Consider the following 23,482-nt stretch of genomic DNA (forward strand, 5'->3'; position numbering starts at 1 on the left):
ATTAATATACATTAAAGCACTATAGTAAGTCCTTAATCAAAGTTCACTAGTATTATTTCAGAATTTTCTTTAAATCAGGTTTTTGCAAATATATTGAAAGGAGAGACTGCATAACACAACTGTGAAATTACAAGTTTGGTGTGATAGTTATATTTCAATAAACATTAAAATAAATTCAAAGTATTCAAATAAAAGATGTTTGTCCATGTATTGCCTAAAATCATTTTCCATACCTAAGTCCTACTTCAGGAATATGTGGGACTTCAGTCCCACACCACACTGTTTGCTATCTATAAAGAACAAGAAAGAAAGAAGAACAGGAAGGAAGACAGATGGAAGGAAGGAGAGAGAGGGAAGGAAGGAAGGAAGGAAGGAAAAAGAAGGAAGAACTATATGGTAAAGGATATGTTTAATAGATTAAATATGTGCATTTCTGTAAGAACCTACCTGTCCACATCGCAGGGTATTTTAAAAACCCAGGAAAAATAAGTCTAGAACTTCTAGGACCTGTTAAGAACTTAAAAGATTAAGAAATGCTTAAGGGTTCCTAACAGATTGCAAAGTTCTATTCCCCAAAGTCTGAGTTGCTGTGAAATTTTACATAAGAGCTTTTACTATTTGAGTCTATTTTTCCATCTATAAACTGGATAGAGCTTGGGCCTTCCCCCTTGCATCAGCGTTTCAGAATGAAATGGGATTTATACTGAGATTGTTCAGCTCCAAGTACAAATGAGGCTATGATAACTCTTGACAAAGACAGGTTTTCCCCCTGACTTTCATGAAATATCTTTTCCAATATCAAACACTAAAGATAATTTTGGATAGATGGAACAGCTTATCACAGGGAAATTTTAATTGAAAATACTGTGATTCTTGAAAACATGACTTGAGAATACAGGACAAAACTGAAACAATGCTCACTATTCATAATTACTGTTCAGTATTGATACAAATTCCATGAACAGGCCAGTGTTGGTCAATGAAGACATAAGGAAATTAGGATACTATGAATCCATTAGGAATGTTTTTCCCTTTAAGTAACAAAAAACTTACCAACAATATGTTTAAGAGAATACGGGCTTTTTCTTCTCATCTAAAAAGCCTAGAGGTTGGCAGCTACTGCCTTTGGTTTGGTAGCACAATGGTATCAGGACCTGAATTTCTGTATGATTTTATTTCTGTTGGAGGCATGACGTGGGGAAACTTGACTTTTCTTGACCATGACAAGGCTGTCACAGCTCACTGCATCCAATCTGTATTCAGAAAAAGAAGAGAGAAAGGGGAGTGTAACAGCTTCTTTTTTTTTTTTTTTTTTTTTTTTTTTTTTTTTTTTTTTTCAGTCAAGAAAAACAAAAGCCTTCTCAGAACTCTCCCCACCCCCACCCTGAACTTCCTATACTGGTCCTCAGCCAAATCTGCCATATGGGCATCCCTAGTGGCAAGTGAGGCTGGGTGGGTAAGCCCTCAGCATTTCCAGCCTCTACAGTGGAGGCAGGCCAGAGGGAAGGAAAATGGGAATGTGCATCAGGGAAGCTCAAAAACAGATTTTGGTAAATTATTATGATGAATGTCTCCGCTCAGCCCAAACTACTTTTTCCTTTTAAATAAAGGCTGCCTTTTCAAAATGTTTGTAAATGAATTTGACCTGGCAATACTGAATCGTGTTTTTTCTTTCATATCCATGACTATCTTTTGCATTGTTATTATTTTGATGTTATGAACCATTCATAAAACAGCATACTCTCCTCAAACATTGGGGCTGGGTTTCTAAAAGCTCTCAGAAGAATTCTCCATTGAAAAAAACTTAAGCCCTTATTCATGCAAGTTGAAATGAGGGGCATCTGGGTAGCCCAAGCAATTGTCTGACTTCATGGTTTTGGGTTCCATGTCCCGATGTGAGGGTCATAAGATCAAGCCCCAGGTTGGGCTCTGTGCTCAATGTGGAGTCTGCTTAAGACTCTCTCTCCCTTGGGATCCCTGGGTGGCGCAGCAGTTTAGCACCTGCCTTTGGCCCAGGGCATGATCCTGGAGACCCTGGATCGAATCCCCCGTTGGGCTCCTGGTGCATGGAGCCTGCTTCTCCCTCTGCCTCTCTCTCTCTCTCTCTCTCTCTCTGTGTGTGTGTGTGTGTGTGTGTGTGTGTGTGTGTGTGTGTGACTATCATAAATAAATAAAAATTTAGAAAAAAAATTTAAAAAAAGACTCTCTCTCCCTCTTCCTCTGCCCTTTCCCTCTGTGTGTCTGCTCCATTTCTCTCTTTCTCTCTCTCTCCCTCCCTTCTAAAATAAATAAATAAATGTTTAAAAAATATTTAAGTTGAAATGAGGCCAAAGGAGGAAACCTCTAATAAATATTTGTATACACCAAAATACACCTATGAAGAAAATACCAAATATAGATAATACTAATGTTTATTTATATGCTGTAAACAAGTATTAAGGTGCCATATTATGATTTCATCATATCATCACTTGCTTACTAGAAACTGTTCGTTTTCTCAGCCCTTCCCTGGTCGTTTATTCCTCAGCCCTGGCCCCTGTCAGACACACCAGGGATGTACAGTTTCAAGGCCACAGTTAATTTTCCTCCTTTGTTTTTCTTTCCTAAGACATCCTTGCAAGCAGCTCTCATTCTGCTCTGTCAACTGTTTCTTTTTTCTCTTTCTAATACCTAGCTCCCCCTTTTCCCAGATTACCTCCACTGGGGTTGACATACACTTTGCACGTTCTAGCATCCAGATTCTCCCCAGACATTGAGAAGGCACGCAGAAGTAAAACTTCTTATGTTAGAATTTAATGAAATGAGAACTTCAATAAAGTGTATATCTAACATACTTAGAGATGTTCATAAAAAGAACACTAGAGGAAGAGAAAGAAAGAGAGAGAGACAGAAGGGAAAGAAGGAAGGAAGAATGAATCATAACTAAACTGCAAGACATGACCTGCTTCCCGGGGCCTGGATAAGATCACCATGAGGTGTGGTTATTTTCCTAAGGAATAGCACATCAAAAACATTTTAAAAATCCAGAGATTTTGCTTTCCCAGCACCCGGCAGTTCCTAATGCAAGCCCTCTTTTGTGACAAAGCAGTTCTGACTTCTAATGAACAACTATTAGATAAGAGATTAATGAAGAGTCACCCCCACATCTCAGTATCAATAACCAGGGCTTCATAGTAGTCATGATCTAGTAGTCTGATCCACTGAGCTTTACCCTCTGTCTTATAGCAAATGTTTTTTTTTTTTTTCCGAAGACCACTATACCTTTTCCCCAGCTGCCTCTTTTCCTTCCATGTTGTGATATCTCAGGTCCAACAGGCTGAAGAGAATTCAATCGCTAATGCTGTAAAGAAAGGAATTATTAGTGGTCAGATCATGTTGTATTGACTTGGCCTTTGAGGAGACTGGCTTGGGCATGCTGGCTGAGGTGTGTCTCTAGAAGAAGTATTGACTTGCACCATATTTAAGCCAATGAGTTGTAATTACACACATATTGTGTGTCTATCCTTGCACGGATTCTGAAGTAGGGAATAGTTCAGGGCAATGAAAAGGGCCAGGCACTGGAGCCAAAGTGGCTTAAAATCCACTCTCACCACAGCTGAATTGAGTGAATCATTTTAACTCTCTTGAGCCTTATTCTCCTTAGTACTAAAGGAGTGAACTGATTTTGCAGTTTTGTGAGGATTGCACAAGATCATATATACAATTCAAGTATCTGGCATGTAATAAGTGTTGAGCCAGTGTTGTTATTATTAAGATACAATCCATGTTCTCAAGGAACATACTATTTATTTGAAGAGATGAGACATGTAATCAAATCTTAGGTGGGGTAGTAGGAACAGTAAGTATTACTGGAATTCAGAACTGAGCAAAATACTTGTGAAACATGTACTATCTTAAATAACTTTTCTCTGATATTATTAAATACCATATACTCATTATTAAATATTATGAGGGGGTGCAAAAAGCAGAAACATTTTAATGACATTAATTCTAAATTTACACACACATGTAATACCCATAAAATAGTAGAGTAATGCCAATGGAACTTAAAGTCCACATGATTTTCTAAAGGAAGCAAAATTTCTTAATAGGAGTGCAGATTTTACAGTCATGATGGAATACTATGTAGCTGTTAATAAAAACAGAGTAGATTTTTATGTCCTGACTTGGAAAGACAGTGAGAATATATTGCTAATTTAAAAAAGCAAGTTGAAGAACAAAACATATAGTGTGAAGACTTATTTTGTTAAGTATGTTTTCCTTGGAGATTTAAAATGATCTCAAATCCTTTATATGTATCTGTACTTTTTTTTTGCTTTATTACCATCTAATAATTTTTGAAAATGTTCTAAAACAAAAAGAATAAATTCAGTCTTCACAATGGAGAACTCTTGGCCAAAGTTTTTTGGGGGGAGGGGAAAGAAGCTGGCCGTGGTCAAAGTAAACACCAGATGGTGCCCTTCATCAGTTTCTTTTTGAAAAACACATACTGTGGTCTGATAAGATAGCAACTGTCCAAAATGGCTAAAATAGATTCTAGAATCAGACAGTAGGTATCTTGGTTCATTTTCAAAATCAGACTGATTTTTTAAACTAATGTTTTTTTTTTTCATCAAAACTAGCTTTCTAGGAGGAGTACAATGCATGCACCACTGTTTTAAACCAATTAGTGTGTGTATGTGTGTGTGGTTGTATGATTAAGCCTATTCATCATAAATCTAAATGCATTAGGATTAATGTACCCATGCAGAGTAGCTAAATAGTATGTAGATGTGATCTCCATTGTAATTAGAAAAATTCCATAAATCCTGTATTACCCCTCAAAAAAAAAAAAAAAAGGGAAGTGAGGAAGAAGGAAGAACAAGAGACATCAAGAATCCCAAAGTAGTGGCACCTGGTCGCTCAGTAGTTAAGCATCTGCCTTCAGCTCAGGTCGTGATCGTGGAGACCCTGGATGGAGTCCCACATCAGGCTCCCTGCATAGAGCCTGCTTCTCCCTCTGCCTGTGTCTCTGCCTCTCTCTTTGTGTCTCTTATGAATAAATAAATAAAATCTTAAAAAAAAACCCAAATTAGTAAAAGACACCATCTTATCAAATGAGCAATGGGCCTCAGAACCTCTGTTTCAGCTGTTATGACCTGCAGTGGATGCGGGTGTGGCAGCCCAAGCCCAGGCGTTGTCCAGAGGAGATAGGAGATCTGCTCCCCCAAACCCTGTTGACTCTTGGAAACCACAGATATCTTGCCAGTGCATTCTTTGCATGGAAGTCTTGAGCGTGAATTGTAATCTGTACAATGGAGTCTCATCTGAATGTTGGTGTCAAAGACCGAAAATAACTGCTTGATAGACTGCGAGGTGAGAGGTGATCTACATTTCACCATTTATATTAATTAATTAATTCATTCATTCACTTATTCATTCATTCAGCAAACATTTATTGACAGTTGACAGATACCTGGGTGTCTGGATAATAGTCTGGCCACTCACAAGTTGCAATACCACACACACATTCACCAGACTCTTTAATCCTTCTTATTTGACACTGTCACAGTGGTGACAGTGGTGGTGACTGCAGTGACATGAGAATATTTTCTGTGAACACCTATAAACAACTAAGGCATCTGCAGGTCTTCTAATCATGACATTTAAAGTTATGGTATTAAAAGATATTATTAATTAATGATTAATTATTATGATTAAAAATCATAAAGATATTTTTAAAAGATTTTTTTTAATAGTCCCATGACACAATGAAATAAAATAAGACAAAATGAGAGTGCATTTGACTCATGTTCTAAATTGAGCCAGTCATGGAGGCAGGATACAGAGGGACTCACCCAAAAATAGCTAACATTTTAACATCACTGACTCTGCCAGGAACTTGTATGATTTCACTTAATTTTCACAACACCCCAGCAGTAGGTATCCTACCTCAGGTAGAAGGTGTGAGGGATACTGATGTTACAAGAGATGAAGGAACTGCTCAGGGTCAAACAGCTTTTAGGTAGCCTCTTAATCAGGACTTAAATGCTCACAGCCTTCTTCATTAAAACACACAAATAGGGGCACCCGGGTGGTTCAGTGGTTGAGCATCTGCCTTCGGCTCAGGGTGAGATCCCAGGGTCCTCGGATCGAGTCCCACATGGGGCTCCCCACAGGGAGCCTGCTTCTGTCTCTGCCTTTCTCTCTGCATCTCTCATGAATAAATAAATAATTTTTTAAGAAAACGCACAAATATATTAAGTATAGAAAATATGAGAAAGAGGCAAAGACCTCTTGACATCTGGAAACTGATACTTAGAGCCCAGCTCTGGTGTTGCTAGGACTGCCTTGGAATTCACAGCTGAGCCAGGGTGTTCTCCTGTGGAGAACTATACAAATATAACATTGTGTGTCAACTATATTTCAATAAGAAAAGAAAGAAAGAAAGAAAGAAAGAAAGAAAGAAAGAAAGAAGAGAGAGAGAAAAAAAGAAAGAAAGAAAGAGAGAAAAAAGAAAAAGAGAGAAAGAAAGAAAGAAGAAAGAAAGAAAGAAAGAAAGAAAGAAAGAAAGAAGGAAAGAAGGAAAGAAGGAAAGAAACAAGAGGCCACTCTGTGCTCTTATCTAGGAGCAGACCAAAACAAAAACACACTCTGCTAAGCACAAAAAGACCAGACACCCCCTCATCCTGCACACTATGAGTGACTGCTGCTTTTTTTTAAAAAAAACCAATTAACGTGTGACCCTTGTTTTATCCTTTCTACTTAATAGATAAGATTTATTGAGATACCCAGTCATACAGAGAACAGATTGGTGGCCGCCAGAGGCAGAGGTTTGGGGATGGATGAAATAAGGAAAAGGAGTCAAAGGGTAAAAATTGTCCAGCTATAAAATAAATGAGCCCTCAGGATCCAGTGCACAACACAGTGAGTGTCGTTAATAATACTATATCGTGTGTTTGGAAGTTGCTAAGAGAGTAGATCTTAAAAGTTCTCATCACAAGAAAAAAAATTTGTAACGATGTATGGTGACCGATGAGAACTAAATATGTGGTGATCATTTTGCAGTACATACAAATATTGAATCCTTACGTTGTACACCTGACACTAATATAACATTGTATAGCAATTATACTTCAATTTTTAAAAAAAGACCCAGGGGGATTCCTGGGGGGCTCAGTGGTTTAGCACCTGCCTTTGGCCCAGGGCATGATCCTGGAGTCCCAGGATCGAGTCCTGCATTGGGGTCCGTGTGTGGAGCCTGCTTCTCCCTCTGCCTGTGTCTCTGCCTCTCTCTCTCTGTCTCTCATGAATAAATAAATAAAATCTTTTAAAAAAAAAAAAAAAAGACCCAGTCATGGAATTATTACCATTGGGGTAATATTGGTAGCACCCCATCCAGGACAAAGCCCCATTTCCTTGAGTCTTCCTGGGGGAAGACCAGCCCAAAGGCTGTACTAGGTCCCAGTGAATACCTCCTTTGAAGCACTGCACGGTGCCTGGGGTGTACAGTGTCCCCTCTGCATCGAGCATACGCCCCCCCCACCCCCACCCCCATGTTCAGCCACAGATGTGTCCCTGGTAGTCTCCGGCTGGAGGTCAGGGACAGAAATGGATGTTCACGCAGATTCACCTGAAGCCCTCACTGCCTCTGACCTTTGAACCCTGGACCCAGTGATCCTGCAGCAGTAAGATACTGTTGAGTTAAGGTCCTTAGGGATTGAGCCCTGGTGTTAATAATGAAGCCCTTCAGCACTGAATCTATTTTATTTTCCTGGGAATAAGATGTCTGGGATTTTTGGTCATGTCCTCAGGTCTGTGTTATTTTCCGGTGATGTCGGGCGATGTGGCCTCCTCCCTCAAGGACTTTCAAATCTACCTGGCTACGGACACTCAGGTTGGTCTACACTATACATTTTTGGCATTTCCATTGTGAGTAGTGAGTTAAAATAAGAATAAAGCCACTCGAAACCTTACCTATGAAAGTGGGCATTTTAGGGCACCCGGGTGGCTCAGTGGTTGAGCATCTGCCTTTGGCTTGAGTCACGATCCCGGGGTCCTGGGATCGAGTCCCATGTCGGGCTTTCTGTGTGGAGCCTGCTTCTCCCTCTGCCTGTGTCTCTGCCTCTCTTTCTCTCTGTGTCTCTCATGAATAAATAAATAAAATCTTTACACACACACACACACACACACACACACACACAAAGTGGGCATTTTAAAGATCTAGCATTCCTTGAGTATGTTCAGCTCCAGGCCCTGTGCTGAGCCCCCGACGGGCAGTCTCCTGTCCCCCTCACAGCAATCTCGAGACCCAGGAATTAGGATATTCCCCAGTTTTATAGATGGCAACACTGAGGCCTCGAGAACTTATTTTATTCATAGCATGTAATCTTCCTGAGGTCAAGCAGCTCATCAGTGGTAGAGCCAGGATTTACCAGCAGGCCAACCTGGAAGCCACGATGTTCAGACTTTAGGCTATACTTCACAGGATACGTTACTTTGTGTAACAAAATCTCCCCGTAAAGCTCTTTTCTGTAGCACAGGTTTAGTGGTACAATGGGCCAAATCACGTCTCCCCACTCAGGCCGTACCCTGCTTTGCAAGTCTAGCTATAAAGCAAGCACCAAGCACCACTCCTTCCAGAAGTGACGTTCCGAATACCTCTGAACATCAGGTGACAGCCACGAACTCACCGCGCTCAGCATGACTTTCTTTAGGTCCCAGCTTTCTGAGTAGGTGCCAGGCCTGGTTATTACCACTCCCACTGCAAGCCCACGTCCATGCGGCCGCTCTGAGAATGCTCCCCCCACTCCCAGGATGCAAGCAAAACACCACCAGACCCCAGGTATAAACCCCGTGCCAGTTGCCCTCTTGCACCTGCAAGCCTAAAAGAACCAGTGCGGCGAGCCAGATGGTTTTGCTCTATGTTGGAGCTCACTGTCACCGCGAGGCCACGTTGGTGGTCATGCGGTGATACTATGAGCCAACAGAGGCCTCCCCCGCTTTTGCTTTACAAAAAAAAGATGGGAAAGATCGTGGCTCTGCTTCTGGCACAGGGTAGGCCCGTTTCCGAGTGGGCTCCTGAATCAGGACACCGAGCATGTAGGACTGCAGTCTGTCATCCACAGGAAATCACCTCCTGGGCACGGGGCATACTAACAGAAAAGGAGGAAACTGGCCAGAGAGAGAGACAGACAGACAGACAGACAGAGACAGAGAGAGAGCAGAAAGGAAGTAACTTGGTGGGTGTAATTGCAAACTGGAAAAAGTAAAAATGACTTTGGAGCACACAAGGACCAGGTATGATTTCACCCCCAACTCACGCAGCACTCTATTTTACATCCTCTGCTGTTCTAACTTCTTTGGGTTTCTTTTTTTTTTTTTTTTTTTTTAATTTTTTTATTTTATTTATGATAGTCACAGAGAGAGAGAGAGAGAGAGAGAGAGAGAGAGAGGCAGAGACACAGGCAGAGGGAGAAGCAGGCTCCATGCACCGGGAGCCCGATGTGGGATTCGATCCCGGGTCTCCAGGATCGCGCCCTGGGCCAAAGACAGGCGCCAAACCGCTGCGCCACCCAGGGATCCCAAACTTCTTTGGGTTTCTATGTGCTTCTCATCTGCTGGGGAAGATAAGGCTGCGGGGGGGGGGGGGGGGGGGCGGTGCAGGTGGGAGGCCCCAGTGACAGGCCGACTCGGTCCTTCCAGGACGGTTGATGGGACCTTGGAGGTGGCTGGTGGGCCACCAGATGTAAGATGATCAAGCCGAACCTGAGAGTCGGGGACAAGACTGGAGAAGCAGGGACTGACATCGAGTCCTTGAAGTGGACTTTAGTGCAGCCCAGTGACTGGGGAGACCCAGGATGAGCTGGAGGCAGCGTTACGCATGGCAGCAGGGTCGAGGCAGAAACGCACCCAGGAAGGCTGATCAGGGGACCAGGAGAAACTGCCCAGGAATCTGGAGGAGTGAGGACACCCTCCCCCCAGGGACATGCACAGCAAGTGCTCAGCCACAGCTGGGGGCGCTCAGGATTCCAGGCAGGACAGGAGACAGCAGATGCTCCAACGCTGACCAACAAAGCACCAGAGCAGGGTGAGGAAGCCTCTGGATGAAACCGTTCCCTGTGAATAGGTAGTCCTGGCTTTTCCCCCATCTGCACCCCGCTCCCCACCAAAGCTCTGGGGCCAGCTGCCTAAAGAAGGATGTCCAAGCCTTCAGGCTGGGTTGTCCTTTCAGCCTCTCTCCACCCACTGACCTACTCCAAGGCCAATTCCAAATGCCAGGTCTTCCGTGAAGCCTTTCCTCCTCATCTTCACTCACGTTGATTGTACCACTGTGTCATGCCAATTCGCCTTAAATGCTGCTTAATTGACAAAATGGGATTACCGAGATTGGAGGAAGCAGGATAAGAACCGGAAAAATGTGAATGCCAGGTTGAAAGCATAAGATAACAAAATCACTTGACATTTAACTCTGCTCTCCCGTCTCCTAGGACTCCTACAACAGCCCCACAAGGAAGGGAGCACAGGCCATCATTATTTAAAAAACAAAACAAAACATGAAGCTCAATGCTGTTAAATGATTTATCCAAATCCTGTAACTGTTAACACCAAGAGTTGAACCTATTCATTCATTCATGTGTGTATTCATTCATTCGTTTGATAAATATTTATTGGTGCCAGGTCCTGTGTCACTGTTCCCAGCACAGGATGGGGGCTGAAGAACGCAGCCGCGGATCATACACAGACTTATTCTAGTGGAAGAGACAGGAAATAAGTGAGTGAATGTATGACATGATGTTCCAAAGTCACAGCGCTGTGAAGAAACAGCACGCAGGAAGGAGACCCAGAGGAGGCAGGTTCCCCACTAGATGGAGTAGTCTGACATCCTGGACTCAGCCCCCAGCTGAGTCCTCTGTTCCATCCTGCAGACTCATTGCTGACAGAAGGGGACAGTCATGAAATGTGAAGCTCTGTTCTTGTCCTGATGCTGCCCAGGGCTTGGGAGGTGTGCTTCTGAGCCCCCAGACCCATTCAGCACAAGATCTCCACCCCTACCCCCAAGCTGAGAGTGGGCCTCCTTAAACTCCCACAGAGCTGGACTGCCTTACTTAGCTTCCAGGGCAGGCTATTAGCTTCCTGGAGGCCAGAACCACTTGCATAGTTTCTAGTAAGTGTATGCTGGTTATCAGTTGATTGGTTGATTCGGTTAAAAATAGTTGGAATAACTGAAGACTGTGATCCCCTTAAACTCTATAGGACTTCTCCAAAATAAGCCTAGCCTCTCCACCATTCCCTAAATGCCAGGAGCTCCCCTTCTGCACAAACCCCCTTGGGCAGCCCTGGGCCACACGAGCCCCACTAGAAACCCAGGTCAGTCCAGGCTACAGTAAGTTGTCAGCTGGGTCAGTTTGGGACATTTGTGCCAAGATGGGCCTGTGACACTGCAGGTGGGGAAGAGTGGCAGAGGGGCACAGAGAAGACGGGAGCAAAACAGAGATGGAGACAAGTCCCACATCAGTGGAAAACCGATCTGAAGCATTACTGAGTAATAAAATGACTAGAGTACGAGACAAAGACAAAATGAGTTCAACTCTCTCGCGTATCCATCTGATTTCCACAAACACCTCAGTCATGTGATGTGTGTGTGGTGTTTATTTTATTTTTTTTTTTTATTTTACAGCACCATTGAACAACTTTCACTGTTACAAATGTGCACACATTACTGGGGCATTTCACATGCAATTAGTAATGAGTTATTTAAACTTTGTATCTTAAAGTTTTAGTAGTTCCCACAAATGTGACAATTAAACTTTGGCAAAATCGCCTGTGAGGACGGGAGGAAGACTTGAAGCAACAGAACTCCATCCTAATACTGTAACATAACTTCAGACCTCCTGGAAGGAAGGGCTCACCCTCCAGAAATCATCGTCCTCCCTGGATTATTCCCACCAGAATTCACAACAGGTTCATCGTCTCTGGCCTGGCTTTGTACCAAGAGGAGACAGTTGATCCATCCAGCAATGTTCAAGAAAGTTCCACTTAAAAAGGTCCAGAATAAAACACTTGAAAAGAGAAGCTTCTGAACATGACACATCGCATTAGCTAACCTCCAAATTCCTAACATTTAGATTACGGTGAGGATTGGGGTCCGAGGCAATTTCCATTGGAGCAGCTTAGTTTCTTGATGCAATACTTTCATTCCTACCCACGACGACTCATGTGCAAACACACTCAGAAGTACAGACAGGTAACAACTTAGCAGGTGAACAGCAGAGCTATAGAAAAGGCATATTCATGATTCAGTCTAAATTCAAAACCTAAATCAGGTCACGTTTCCTCATTTTTTTTTTCTAACACAGTCCTTTTCTGCAGTCTTCAATTGCAAGAGTCTAAAGATACATTTAAAAGCGAGAAATGGAAAAAAAAAAGCGAGAAATGTCTCGACCTCCTGGAAAAATACAGGATACGATTTGGCAAAGGGTTAAGGTAACTACAGACAATTCCAGATTTCGTTTTAGCATCTGAACTTGTGATTGGCACCAAGATGAGGGGCTTGTCTGGAACCAATAGAAGAAACACCATCATGTTTAAAACTGGTGGAGAATTAAATACTTGAGCCCCAGGAATCAATCCTCCTGGAATCTTTTGCTCTCATTTTTTAGTGAATTCATCAGACCGAGGACATTCGCGAGTGAAGGGGTCACGACATGACAGTGAGAGCAAATGCTTTTCATCTCATTCGCTGTTATACTGACTCATCTGCATAATCAGATTTGTAAAGCCTTTGCTGCCCCCACAAAATTATATCATTTCTTTAAATGTCCAAAGTTCCTAAGTAGAGATGACTGTCATTTTGATTAATGGTTTGATCTCTGCTTTAAAAATATTTTTTGAAGAGTGAATTGTACAGAACTAATTCTATTAAAATGATTACCGGGCTCTGGAGGGACTTTTACCAACAATAATTCTCAACTACTCAGGATAAGTCAGTGGCTCAGAACTAGAGGCCAATTTGCCCTCAGAGGACTGGTGGCAATGTCTGGGGACATTTTTGGTTGTCACAACTCATGAGTGTGCATCTAAGTGAGCAGAGGCCAGGGATCCTGCCAAACATCCTACAATGCACTGGACGGCCCCACACAACAAGGAATTAATCCAGTTGAAAATGTCAATAATGCTGAGAAAGCATAACAAAGACTCTTACTACCTACAGGGCAGCTGCCTTATTATAATCCCAAATCCACCTCAGTGATTTCTTTGATCTTGAAAGCACTTTATCCTACTGAACTTTGGAGTTCCTGATTTACCCCCACTAGGGTTTGGCCAGCTGGTGGCAAAAAGGAAAAAAAAGTAACCAATACAGAGAATATTTTTAATTCTTCCTCAAACAATGTCTCCCTATTTTATTGATACTTTAGCAAAAATTAGAGGGACAATATATATATTGTCCCAAATATCATGGGACATTTTGGCCCATGAGACATGGGCCAAATGTCATGAAAAAAAACCCTAATCTCTATTTTCACAACCAAAGTTGATATTTGGAAGATAAAAGCAGACACAGTGCTTCCCAGAGCCTGTGCTGAAATAATGTGGAAAGGACTCTATCGAGATAGGAGGACAGAGGGCAGCAGCAAGGGCCATCCTCTGTGTCCTCCAGGTTAGGGCTCAGGATGGCTGGTCCCGACCCGACACACAGAGGTTGCCCTCGACTTTTAAAAAGTTATTTTCATTTCCTTAAAAAAAGACAGGAAATCAGTGTTGGTAAAGCCACTGTTCATCAGGCCACTGCCACCAGGCAAGGCTGACTCAAAGAGGGAAAGAAAAGTCTGCTTTTCCTTGGGAGAATTAAAATGCAGGACAACCAAAGGGAGAGCAAAACCCAAGTAAAGGGATGCATGGGTGGCTCAGCAGTTGAGCATCTACCTTGGACTCAGGGCATGATCCTGGGGTCCTGGGATCGGGTCCCACATCAGGTTCCCGGCAGGGAGCCTGCTTCTCCCTCTGCCTGTCTCTCTCTCTCTCTCTCTCTGTGTATGTCTCTCATGAATAAATAAATAAAATCTTAAAAAAAAAAGTAAAAATACCATACCGCAGGCATCAAGCACCAAAGAGGACAAAGGAAACCACCTAACCCCACAGAAAAATATTGCACTTAATTAGCTTGTTGGAACACATTAAACGCACTCAAACTGTCTTCAAAAGGGATTATTTCACATTAGCTCTATGTGAATTAGTGTCCATCAAGCAACTTTTCTGTGGTCAATTTAGTTATACTGGTGCCATTTCCTTTCCTAAAAAGAAACTTTAGAGACTTAAAGAACATTATCTAGATGCAAACTAGCATGTGTTTCTTTACCCAGCTGCACAGACACTATAAACTTATTATCTTTCCCTTTTAATAAAAGCAGAATGATGTGAAATCATATTAGACCTTCAAATTTGGAAGTGAGGGACAGATTTCTTCTTTGGTTCCAGTCAAGACACCTCAAACAACATCTGTCTAGAATTTGGTTCACTCATCACTGGGGTGAGCTTCAAAGAGAATCTCCCGTTTTTGTTTTTGCTTTGTTTTTGTGAGTATGTGCTGTACTTTTAGTATTAAATATAAAAATAAAAATGCTGTCTTATAGTTTACCCCTCACTTGGCCATACAGACTAGTCCAATAAACTCCTAGGACTAAAAATGGGATTTACCTAATTCATGGCAAATTTAAACACAGATTCTAAAATTTCAAGGAATGAAAAAAATTCCTATCCTACTGATCACAGCTGCTTACTTATTTCAGCCTTAGAGTGAACACAAAGACATTTTTTTAAATGGTATTAGTGCTGCAAAACGTGCGTCCTTTTTCCATTAACAACCCAGGATTTCTTTTGACTATTGTTTAGATTCTAAACAGGACCCAGTGCCTGCAGCCTGAGAGATGATCGTTATCAATTTTGCAACCCATCAAGGAAGACTCTAGTGCTCTATGAGGGCATCTCCCATTACTCAGACCTATTTTGAGACTGTTCTGATTAAAATTCTGCTGCCTCAACAACTTGTTCGATATGTGACAGGTGGTTCTCCACTACTAATCCATTAGTATGTCGATTATGGATCCAAATCAAATTATAATAAATTTATTTGAAATTGGTAACATGGGTCAGAGTCGGAAAAGGAAGTAAAGGAAATTGGAAGCTCCTCAAAATGCATTAAAAGGCAGCAATTAAATTAATTCTCATTTTTCCCTACACATACACTTCTCCAACAAGTTACTGGTTGGCAACTATAATAAATACTTCAAAATATGTCTAGTGAAAGAAAAGTCAATCTAGCTTATTTTGGGGCAGGAATGAATACTCAGGGCCATATATGCTTCTCTCCTAGGGATACCCATTTTCTCCTGGTAAATGCTACATATATCAATGTGATCATGGAAAAGAAGACCCAAGGGAAATTTGGACAAATAAACTGTTAAGCAATAAATGAGAACGATCCCAACTGGACTGGTTCTGCAATATTAGTATTGCATCATACTTTAGGAAGTGCAAATATTCCCACACTTCCAAGTGAAAAAAAAAAGTATTTTATGCATGAAACACTTGAAGCACCCTATAGCTGTAGTTCATTTCACAGCGGAAAGTAAACACTCATTTTCTCTCCACCTCACAAAATGGAGAGGTAGTCAGAAAGCATTTTCTTCCTGTCTTCCCCCAATAAACTCCACTTCCTCTAATGTTCTGAGAATATTTTCTACTTTAATGGGTATTCATTTTACATGTATTCGAAAATGAGTCATGGAAGAAAAACTTCCACAGTGATGGGACTGTCCAACTTTTTCCTCTTTTATGATCTGATAATGGAATGGGGAAAAAAAAAAGCTATCATGGCTTTTAGGCTTTTTCAGTGTACTAGGCTATGAGCTCACCTGAGAGTCATCTACAAGTTCCAATCACTTTAAAACAAGAACCACTTTGAATCCTGTGTCCACCACCACAGGGTCTCAGCCCTCAATGTCCCCGACATGTATGCGAGTGCAGGTTGCTTCTTAAAATAAATGCTCAAACTAAAACAGCCAGTTTGTTGAAGAGCAGCATGAGACCCCCAGCACGACCTAAAGGGGTTCTCAGGCACAGAGGAATTAACAGACACATGCAATTAACATCCCAAACAACACAGAGCGTGCGCACCGCAATTTTGATCAGTGCCTAGAGCCCACAGAGGTCTTTCCAGAAACCAGAGCGCCTCGTCTATACAGTCTGTGTATGCGGGGACCAGATTAAAAATGCGTGCTGTTGACATAATGTGGGTCCTCCTGACTTTTGCTGGGGGCTTGTCCGTGCTCACTCAGACAGCTGTCCAACGATACTTCAATAGCCACTTCTGTTGTTTCTCGCCTCCGGAGGCCATCACTTGGGTACGTGTCCAGAGGGGGACAGCCGTTGTGCTCCGCACAGCCATTGACGTGGGCCAGAGGCAGGGCCCTGGGGGGGCAGCACAGCTGCTTCTCACAGCCCTTGGAGATGCAGGGGGAGCTGCAGAGCAACAGCAAGTCCTTCTGCTCCACGGGGTCCTTCAAGTCCACTTGCTCAAACTGGATGGTCACGTTGTGGATTCCCACACTGTGGAAGATCTCTCGAATTTTCCAACTGGCGTCCTGATAGTCCCTGTCCTTCTGATACTTGATGTGCAGGGTGGCGATGATCTTCCCACCTGTAAGTTCCCAGATGTGCACTTCATGTACACTGCTAATCCCGGGCACAGCCAAGAGTTTACTCACTACAACGAGGAAGAGCGAACAATTAGCTAAGGCTACTGGAAACAAGGTACCTCTATGGGAGGGACATGGTCCCTGAAGGCATTCTCAACGATGGATTTACAACAACGGGAAGAAAAAGAGCTGTACCGATCTGGGGACATGTTTCCATACTCTTCTTTCTCCTCTCTGAGTCCCTATACCACCCATCATGAACCCATAAAGGGCAATTCAAGAAAATAACTTTAACAACACCCCCCAAAATTTCCAAGGTTGTTGAGTTTACAAGGGAACAGACACCCAGGGTGTGTCAAGAGTATAAAGTAGGATGCCGATTTGAAAGGAGAGAACTTGGCAACGAGGCCCGAAAACTTTCACCTGCGTGTCTAGTACTAGGAAGTTAACCTAAAAGGAAATACCCAAAGATTCATGTACAAAAATGGTTTGGGCAATGTTCTTTGTATTAACGAAAAAAAATGGAAATAAGGAAATAGATAAATCAATTATATAAAAGAATATGACAGCCATTAACAAGTAAGTTGCATATTTCAGGATATGAGAAAAGGCACAGAAGGTATCTTTAAGTGAAAAAGCAAATAGTTTTACCGTATATACTGCATGATTTTTTTCTTTTTTTAAAACAAGCATCAGTGTATACACACACACACACACACACACACACACATTTTATACAGATAAAGCTTTGTCTTACTGATGGATTGATTCAAAATTAAAAGTGGTAATTTCTGGGTGGCAGGATTATGAGAGATTTCCTTTTTTTAATTTAAGTCTTCTATATTTTCCATAGTTTCTCAAATGAGCATGTATTTAGAGAGATGATGTTGAATGATGATGATGAGCAAAGACCCTGTAGCCAACTAGAGTTTGAATCCCAGTTTAGACTGGTCTTGGGTACTTTACCTAACCTGCAGTGCCTCAGTCTCCTTATCTGTAAATCGGGAATAATAATGATAGTTCCCCATAGGTTTACTTTCAGGATTTAAATGAGTGAATATAAATAAAGCACTGAGAACACTACTAGCATGTAATAAGTGCCAGAGAAGTGTTGCTACTGCCATTATCATCTATTTTTATATATAAAATATATATCTTACTTTGTTAAAAGGCAAGATAAGCCATTATATATCACAAATTGTTTTGATATGTTTATCTTGTTCCCTCAACTGGGAAACAAGTTCCTGGAAGGTGGAGACAATGCTGTGTATCTGCTCCTGGTATCTCCTTCCCCACCTCCTACCTCCTCTCCCTGCAGCACTGGGCAGACTGCAGGAAATGAAGGCTGATTACTTTACCTCTATACAGTAAAGCAGCCAGAGCGCTGGCCACACCTAACTGACTCTGAGACCGTAAAGTAAGCAATGCTGCCAAAGATTAGGCTCCAAAACGCAAAAAGAACATCTAGGGGGAAAGACTGTAGGAGAAGCACCACCTGTTAGCAATGGCTGGACCAGCTGGTCCCAGTGCATGCTACTGAACAGGGGGCTGGGAGGGCTACGACCTACGCTGACCACCATAAATCACACCCTCCCAGGGGAAAGCCTAGCTGTGGCCACACAATGTATTAAGACCCATTCACACCTCATTTCAGGGATCTGACATGAAGTAAGGTCTTCCAACTTTGAGCCTCATAGAGGGCTGGGCTCTATCTGCATGGTTCCTGGCTCACTGGTGAAGCAATGATAGAGTGTAACAGCAAATATGCAAGAAAGCTTTTTTTCTATAAAAACATAATCTCCATTTAGAACCACTAGAAATAAAGGTGCACATTCAGTTTCTCGTCAACATCTGGATAGTTCTCATTTAGAACTCTGCAAAGTCTCCAAAATATGGAGGGACAGATGCGCCTGACTAAGGTAAGAGTTTGATTTTCTGTTTGAGCAAAGCAAAGGAACAGATTTCATTACTGAACGAGGTCATGAATGATCTGAATTTAAAACATGGTCCTTTTTATGGTATTAGACATGGTGACTTGCATGCCCATAAAAAAATCAATTAACAAGAAAGCAGGATCTAGAATACGAATCAATGATTCATGTTTTCAGAATAAGGAGAATAAAAATCAAGTTCTTGGCAGGGTAATCTTATTGGAATTAAAATAAATCTTTGACATGAAGGTAAAAGCCGAGGAACAGGTACTGCCCAAGCATTATATTCTCAAAAATTTGCAGTGGAATCAGTCATGGGTTGCAAAGGACCTTTGGTTCTTGGAGCTGTGAGTCATCCTACTAGGCTACAAAACATACGATAGATGTTTCTTTTGCCAGGTGATTTAAAGTATTTCAGGATACATAAATCAAACACTGCTTTGAAATAGCGCTGGCCCTTTGGCCTGAAGAGCATTAAGCGGGCATGGTTCTAGATAAGAAGCATCTGACTTACTCAGCTCTTCCATGTTAACTCCTTTGGGGACCATCTGCAGCAGAATGGCAGCAGTCTCCTTGATGAGTGGGAAGGCAGATGACAAAATAATGATAACCATGATGATAGTCAGGCTGGGGTCGATGTAGCACTGCCAGTTACATGGGTCCTCAGGTTGCAGGGGACGCACATAAAATATGATGGCCGTGATCACCACCACCACTGACCCCAGGGCGTCGCCCATCACATGCAAAAGTACACCTGCCGGGGAGAAAGAAAGGCCACTAAAGCACAGATCCAAATTTGGGAGCTGGGAACACGCAGTGACCCGGGTTCCCAAGTCTAAGAATATATCAGTTGTTATTTGTTTTCTTTTTGGTTAGGACAGCAAGATGGATTCAAATGAAAAAAAAAAAAAAAAAGTCAACTACTTCATAGAAAACAAAGCCCTAGGCCACCATCCCAGAACCCAGAGAACCTGCAACAGCCTCGGAAGATTCTGAGCTGCAGACACGCATGGGAAGAGGGACCATGCGGGTTCCTAATGCTACACCACTGCCGCCTGCCACTCATCAGAAGACACCAAACCGGAAAAGAGGCTATGCAAATAGCTTTTTATTCTTTGAGACAAATATCTGCGATTTAAATTGTTTTAAGCATTTTGAAGAGGAGAGGGAACTAATAACAAAAGAGCGGTTCTTATTATTCCTTGTCTTCTCTCTTCCTGGATCTGTTTCCCCTTTCCCTACATGCCTCTGCTACTCCCCCCTTAGCCCAGGTCATTCAAACTGGATCTGGTTCAAGACGTCCTCGGGAAGAGCCTCTGGCAGCACTGCCACTGAAGAAAGAGCCATTTGTCACAATAAGATTCAAATCAAAGAGACAATAACCCAAATTGTGGCTGCCCTTAATGCAGGGAACCACTCTTAAAAGTTTTAATTTTGATCCAGAAAATATGCAATCCTAACAGAGAAGATCCGGGTGCCCCGGATGCCTGGGTGGCTCAGCCGTTGAGCGTCTGCCTTGGGCTCAGGGAGTGATCCCGGGGTCCCGGGATCTAGTCCCACAATGGGCTCCCTGTGAGGAGCCTGCTTCTGCCTCTGCCTGTGTCTCTGTGTCTCTCATGAATAAATAAAGAAAATCTTAAAAAAAAAAAAAAAGATTCATTTTGCCTCTCCAAGTATCCCACAGATCCATTCAGTAGAATTAATAATAATCCAAAATTCTAATAGCTCACTCATGGTTACAAGTGAATGGTCTCACCTGGAAAATGCTTTAATGGAGCTAATGCTTCCTCTTGGCAATACTTTTTAGGATTCTGAGTAGCTGAGTAGCATCGGAGACAAAATGGCATTCTGTGGACATACTAAATGCGATTTGTGGCCACCTTGCCCCAAAATAATATAGGAGTAAAATGTATCTCCTTCTGGCTGAGTGTTTAGGTATTAAAATAAGATCCTGATTCAATAAATACATTAAACAATTCCATTCTTTCTAATTCTGTGTCCCCTTTCCCCTCACACCCCTGAGAGAGCTTTTTACTCCCCAGGCCCTGTTCTGAGCCACGAAGAGAAAGTCCCGAGAGTCGATCCATAAGGAGACTGAAGTTCAGAGACATTAAGTTACTTGTCCAAGGTCACCTAGCTTAGTAAAAGGCAGAGGCTGAACTTGAACTGAGCACTTCTCATCTCACTGTAAGTGTGCACTGGATGGGAATAGGGGTGGGGGTAGGAGACAGTATAGGTCTCGGAGGAGATGGGGCAGCCAAGGAGAAGAGGGCAGAAATGCCTAGAAAGGAGTGCTGACACTGGCACAGCAAGCCCACGAATGTCAGCAGTGTTAGGACCTTATTCTGGAGGAGGTGAAGATCTCTGAGCAGATTCTGAAGTGATCTGATCACCTTTCTGATTCAGAAAATAAGTCAGGCAACATTACCTGAGAGACAAAGATGGATTGGCAGGCAACTCAATCATCCAATTAGTCAAACTGTTCCCAAGGTAGCTTTACAATGAATGACAGGACATCTTAACAGCTGGCCCTCACTTCCTGTCTTGAGATTCTTTAAAAAACTCAGAAACTGGCTTATAACACGGCAATTTGACATAATTTGAAATCTGATGTGTCCCAGCATTTGGAAAAGCCATCAGTGTTGTTGAGTTTGTTGGTAAACCAGAAACACTAGCTCTGGGCAGTAACAAGTGGTTATGGAAAGATGAGAGATCTTTGTTATTGGAAAAAACAATCAGAAAGAAGCATCTCGTCCAAGGAGACTTATTTTCAAATGATGTCAGGGTTGTGGTGTATCTATTTATACTTATACTGAAATACAAAAAGTTAATTATCTTTCTGACATGCTGTTGCAACATTTTTTAATGTATCCCTTTTGATCCCATCAAAACCAACCACTACAATTGACGAGAATCTTTAAAGGATTGTGCTTTCTTTTTTTTATATATATATTTTTTTATGATTGTGCTTTCAATGTGCTTTGCAGAAGATGGACTGTGTTTCTCAGAAGGCATTTGTTTTATTCCATTGAAATAAGAGAAACACTAATTAAAATCCAGAAATGATTTTTGTTCACGAGAATCCCATCAGTCGTTTGCTCCCCTGCAGATCGGGGAGGACAGTCGTGCTTTCTAAAGCAACCATTAAATGGCAAAAGTGTAACCACTCAGTGGACTGTCTACACTGGAGAAACAAACCATCTTTCCTGGAGCGTACAGGCAGTGTCCAAAACGGGGAAGCGGTGGAAATGTGAAGGCAGGTGCCAGACCTGCCTCTGCTACTAGCCTGGGTGTCTTGGGAAGTCACCGGACTCTAGGGACCCTGTTTCCTTGCAAAGGAAACCTTCCCACCCTGCAAAGCGAGGGGATGGAGTCCATTCCCACTAAGGCCTTTCCAGCTGTAACACCCTGTGGGCCTTCTCTGAATTGTGGCTCGGAGATGAGGACGTAGGACCTAAGCTGAGGCCAGCCTCCCCCTTGGCCTGAAAGTGGAAAGGCCACCGAATGAAGCATGAAGCATGAAGCGGAGGCAGCACAGGGTTGAGCCCAGCAATTCCTCTCACTACCTGAGAGACAACAGCTCCCACCCGGTGAGATTCTTACAAATGCTAAGCGACTCACTCATGAATGGTACCTGGCACAAGCATGCACCCCCTAAACAGAGTAGCTGCTTTTCCTCCCATATCACATCCTTTATCTAACAACCACCCGTGAAGTAGATACTATTTTAGAGAGAGTGAGCTGGAGGCTTAGAGAGTCCAAACACTTGCCCAAAGTCAGAGTCTTAAATGACAGAGCCAAGATCCCAAACCCAGGCATCTTGAGCCCAAATCCCAATCTTTCAGCCACTGCATTATTCACCTCTGCCAGAAACCAGAGGTGGACACTGGTCAGTGCCTGTGGACCACGGGGCTGAGCCAGGTACAGCGAGGTGCTTTACCCCCCAGATTTTTCCACCTAGGAGCTCCAACAGCTTTAAAGATTAGCCAGATCATACAAATTTGCCATAAAACATACTTCCCAAACAGGGTCACGATATGTACTGTCCCACTCTTCATTCCTCTTACCATCTTTCCACCTACCTGTTCTCCTTCTCTGCAACATAAGAATGAATGATTAACTGAATGTGCTCTGAAAAGTTAAAATGCTATGGAAAATCTATGATACATATATAATATATATATAGTATGTATTTGATACACACTATATATAGCATATACTATATACATATTTTTATATTGAACCCAAAGAAAGATAAAGGGTAGAGATTTTTCATTTTAGATGTCTCTTTCCAGAAAGATTCACCACCAAGCACTTTAGAAATTCCCCTATTGCTGTTCAATTTTTAAAAAGTGATTCATGTAGAAATTTTTAGAAGCTCGTGTATGGCTGTTATTGTTGTTGGGGTTTTTTCTGATTTTCCCCTAGAGATCCATTCCAGGTATCGCACTATAGAAAAAGCCAGGAGTCTCTCAAAAATGAAAATGTCTCCCAATTATTACTTTTTAAAAATATTGTTTCCATTGAAGCCCTATATAGGCTTCCCCCAAATCATCTGAAAGTAAAGGGTTGCATAATCTTTATTTGAAATCCTCAAAGTCGAGATTGGGGACTGACCCTTCTGGAGTCAATCTGAAGCAAAGCCTCTGCTCAAGAAGTTGGAAGAGATGCTGCATACAATATTGGTGTCTAGTGAGAGATGCACCTCTGAACTCCCTGAGCTAACCTTTGCCCAGTGCTGGTGACCTTGAGCGCATGGTAGAGAGAAGGCTAGTAATGTGCCTTTCATGTGCCTCACCAGACCCTCCCCTTTGGGCCTGGAAATACGGATTCAAGTAAGTCAAGAGATCCATCACAGACACAGATTTCTGGCAG

General features: G+C 42.4%; 1 protein-coding gene and 1 long non-coding RNA gene across 7 annotated transcripts in view; one reads left to right on the forward strand and one right to left on the reverse strand.

Moving 5' to 3' along the window:
* The window catches only part of LOC112914336 (uncharacterized), a 34,309-nt gene extending 12,780 nt beyond the window's left edge, over positions 1-21,529 (forward strand). Inside the window, exons 3-4 of one of the 3 annotated variants that reach the window (XR_003233839.2) lie at positions 7,794-7,876; positions 19,484-21,529. This is a non-coding gene — a long non-coding RNA (uncharacterized lncRNA). Of the gene's footprint in view, positions 1-7,793; positions 7,877-9,684; positions 11,545-15,352; positions 17,481-19,483 lie in introns of those variants that run through there. The other 2 variants (XR_003233840.2, XR_003233841.2) reach the window with 2 other exon arrangements.
* SLC30A10 (solute carrier family 30 member 10) overlaps positions 11,561-23,482 on the reverse strand; it is a 41,057-nt gene continuing 29,135 nt past the window's right edge. For all 4 annotated transcript variants that reach the window (XM_072759554.1, XM_072759553.1, XM_072759551.1 and 1 more), the window contains exons 3-4: positions 19,122-19,361; positions 11,561-16,744 (exon numbers count right to left, since the gene is read on the reverse strand). In XM_072759554.1, the coding sequence (XP_072615655.1) occupies positions 16,245-16,744; positions 19,122-19,361 (740 nt within the window). In that variant the 3' untranslated portion in view covers positions 11,561-16,244. The remainder of the gene's footprint in view (positions 16,745-19,121; positions 19,362-23,482) is intronic.

The sequence above is a fragment of the Vulpes vulpes genome, chromosome 5, assembly GCF_048418805.1.
Source record: "Vulpes vulpes isolate BD-2025 chromosome 5, VulVul3, whole genome shotgun sequence".
In the NCBI taxonomy this organism is placed as follows: Eukaryota; Metazoa; Chordata; class Mammalia; order Carnivora; family Canidae; genus Vulpes; species Vulpes vulpes.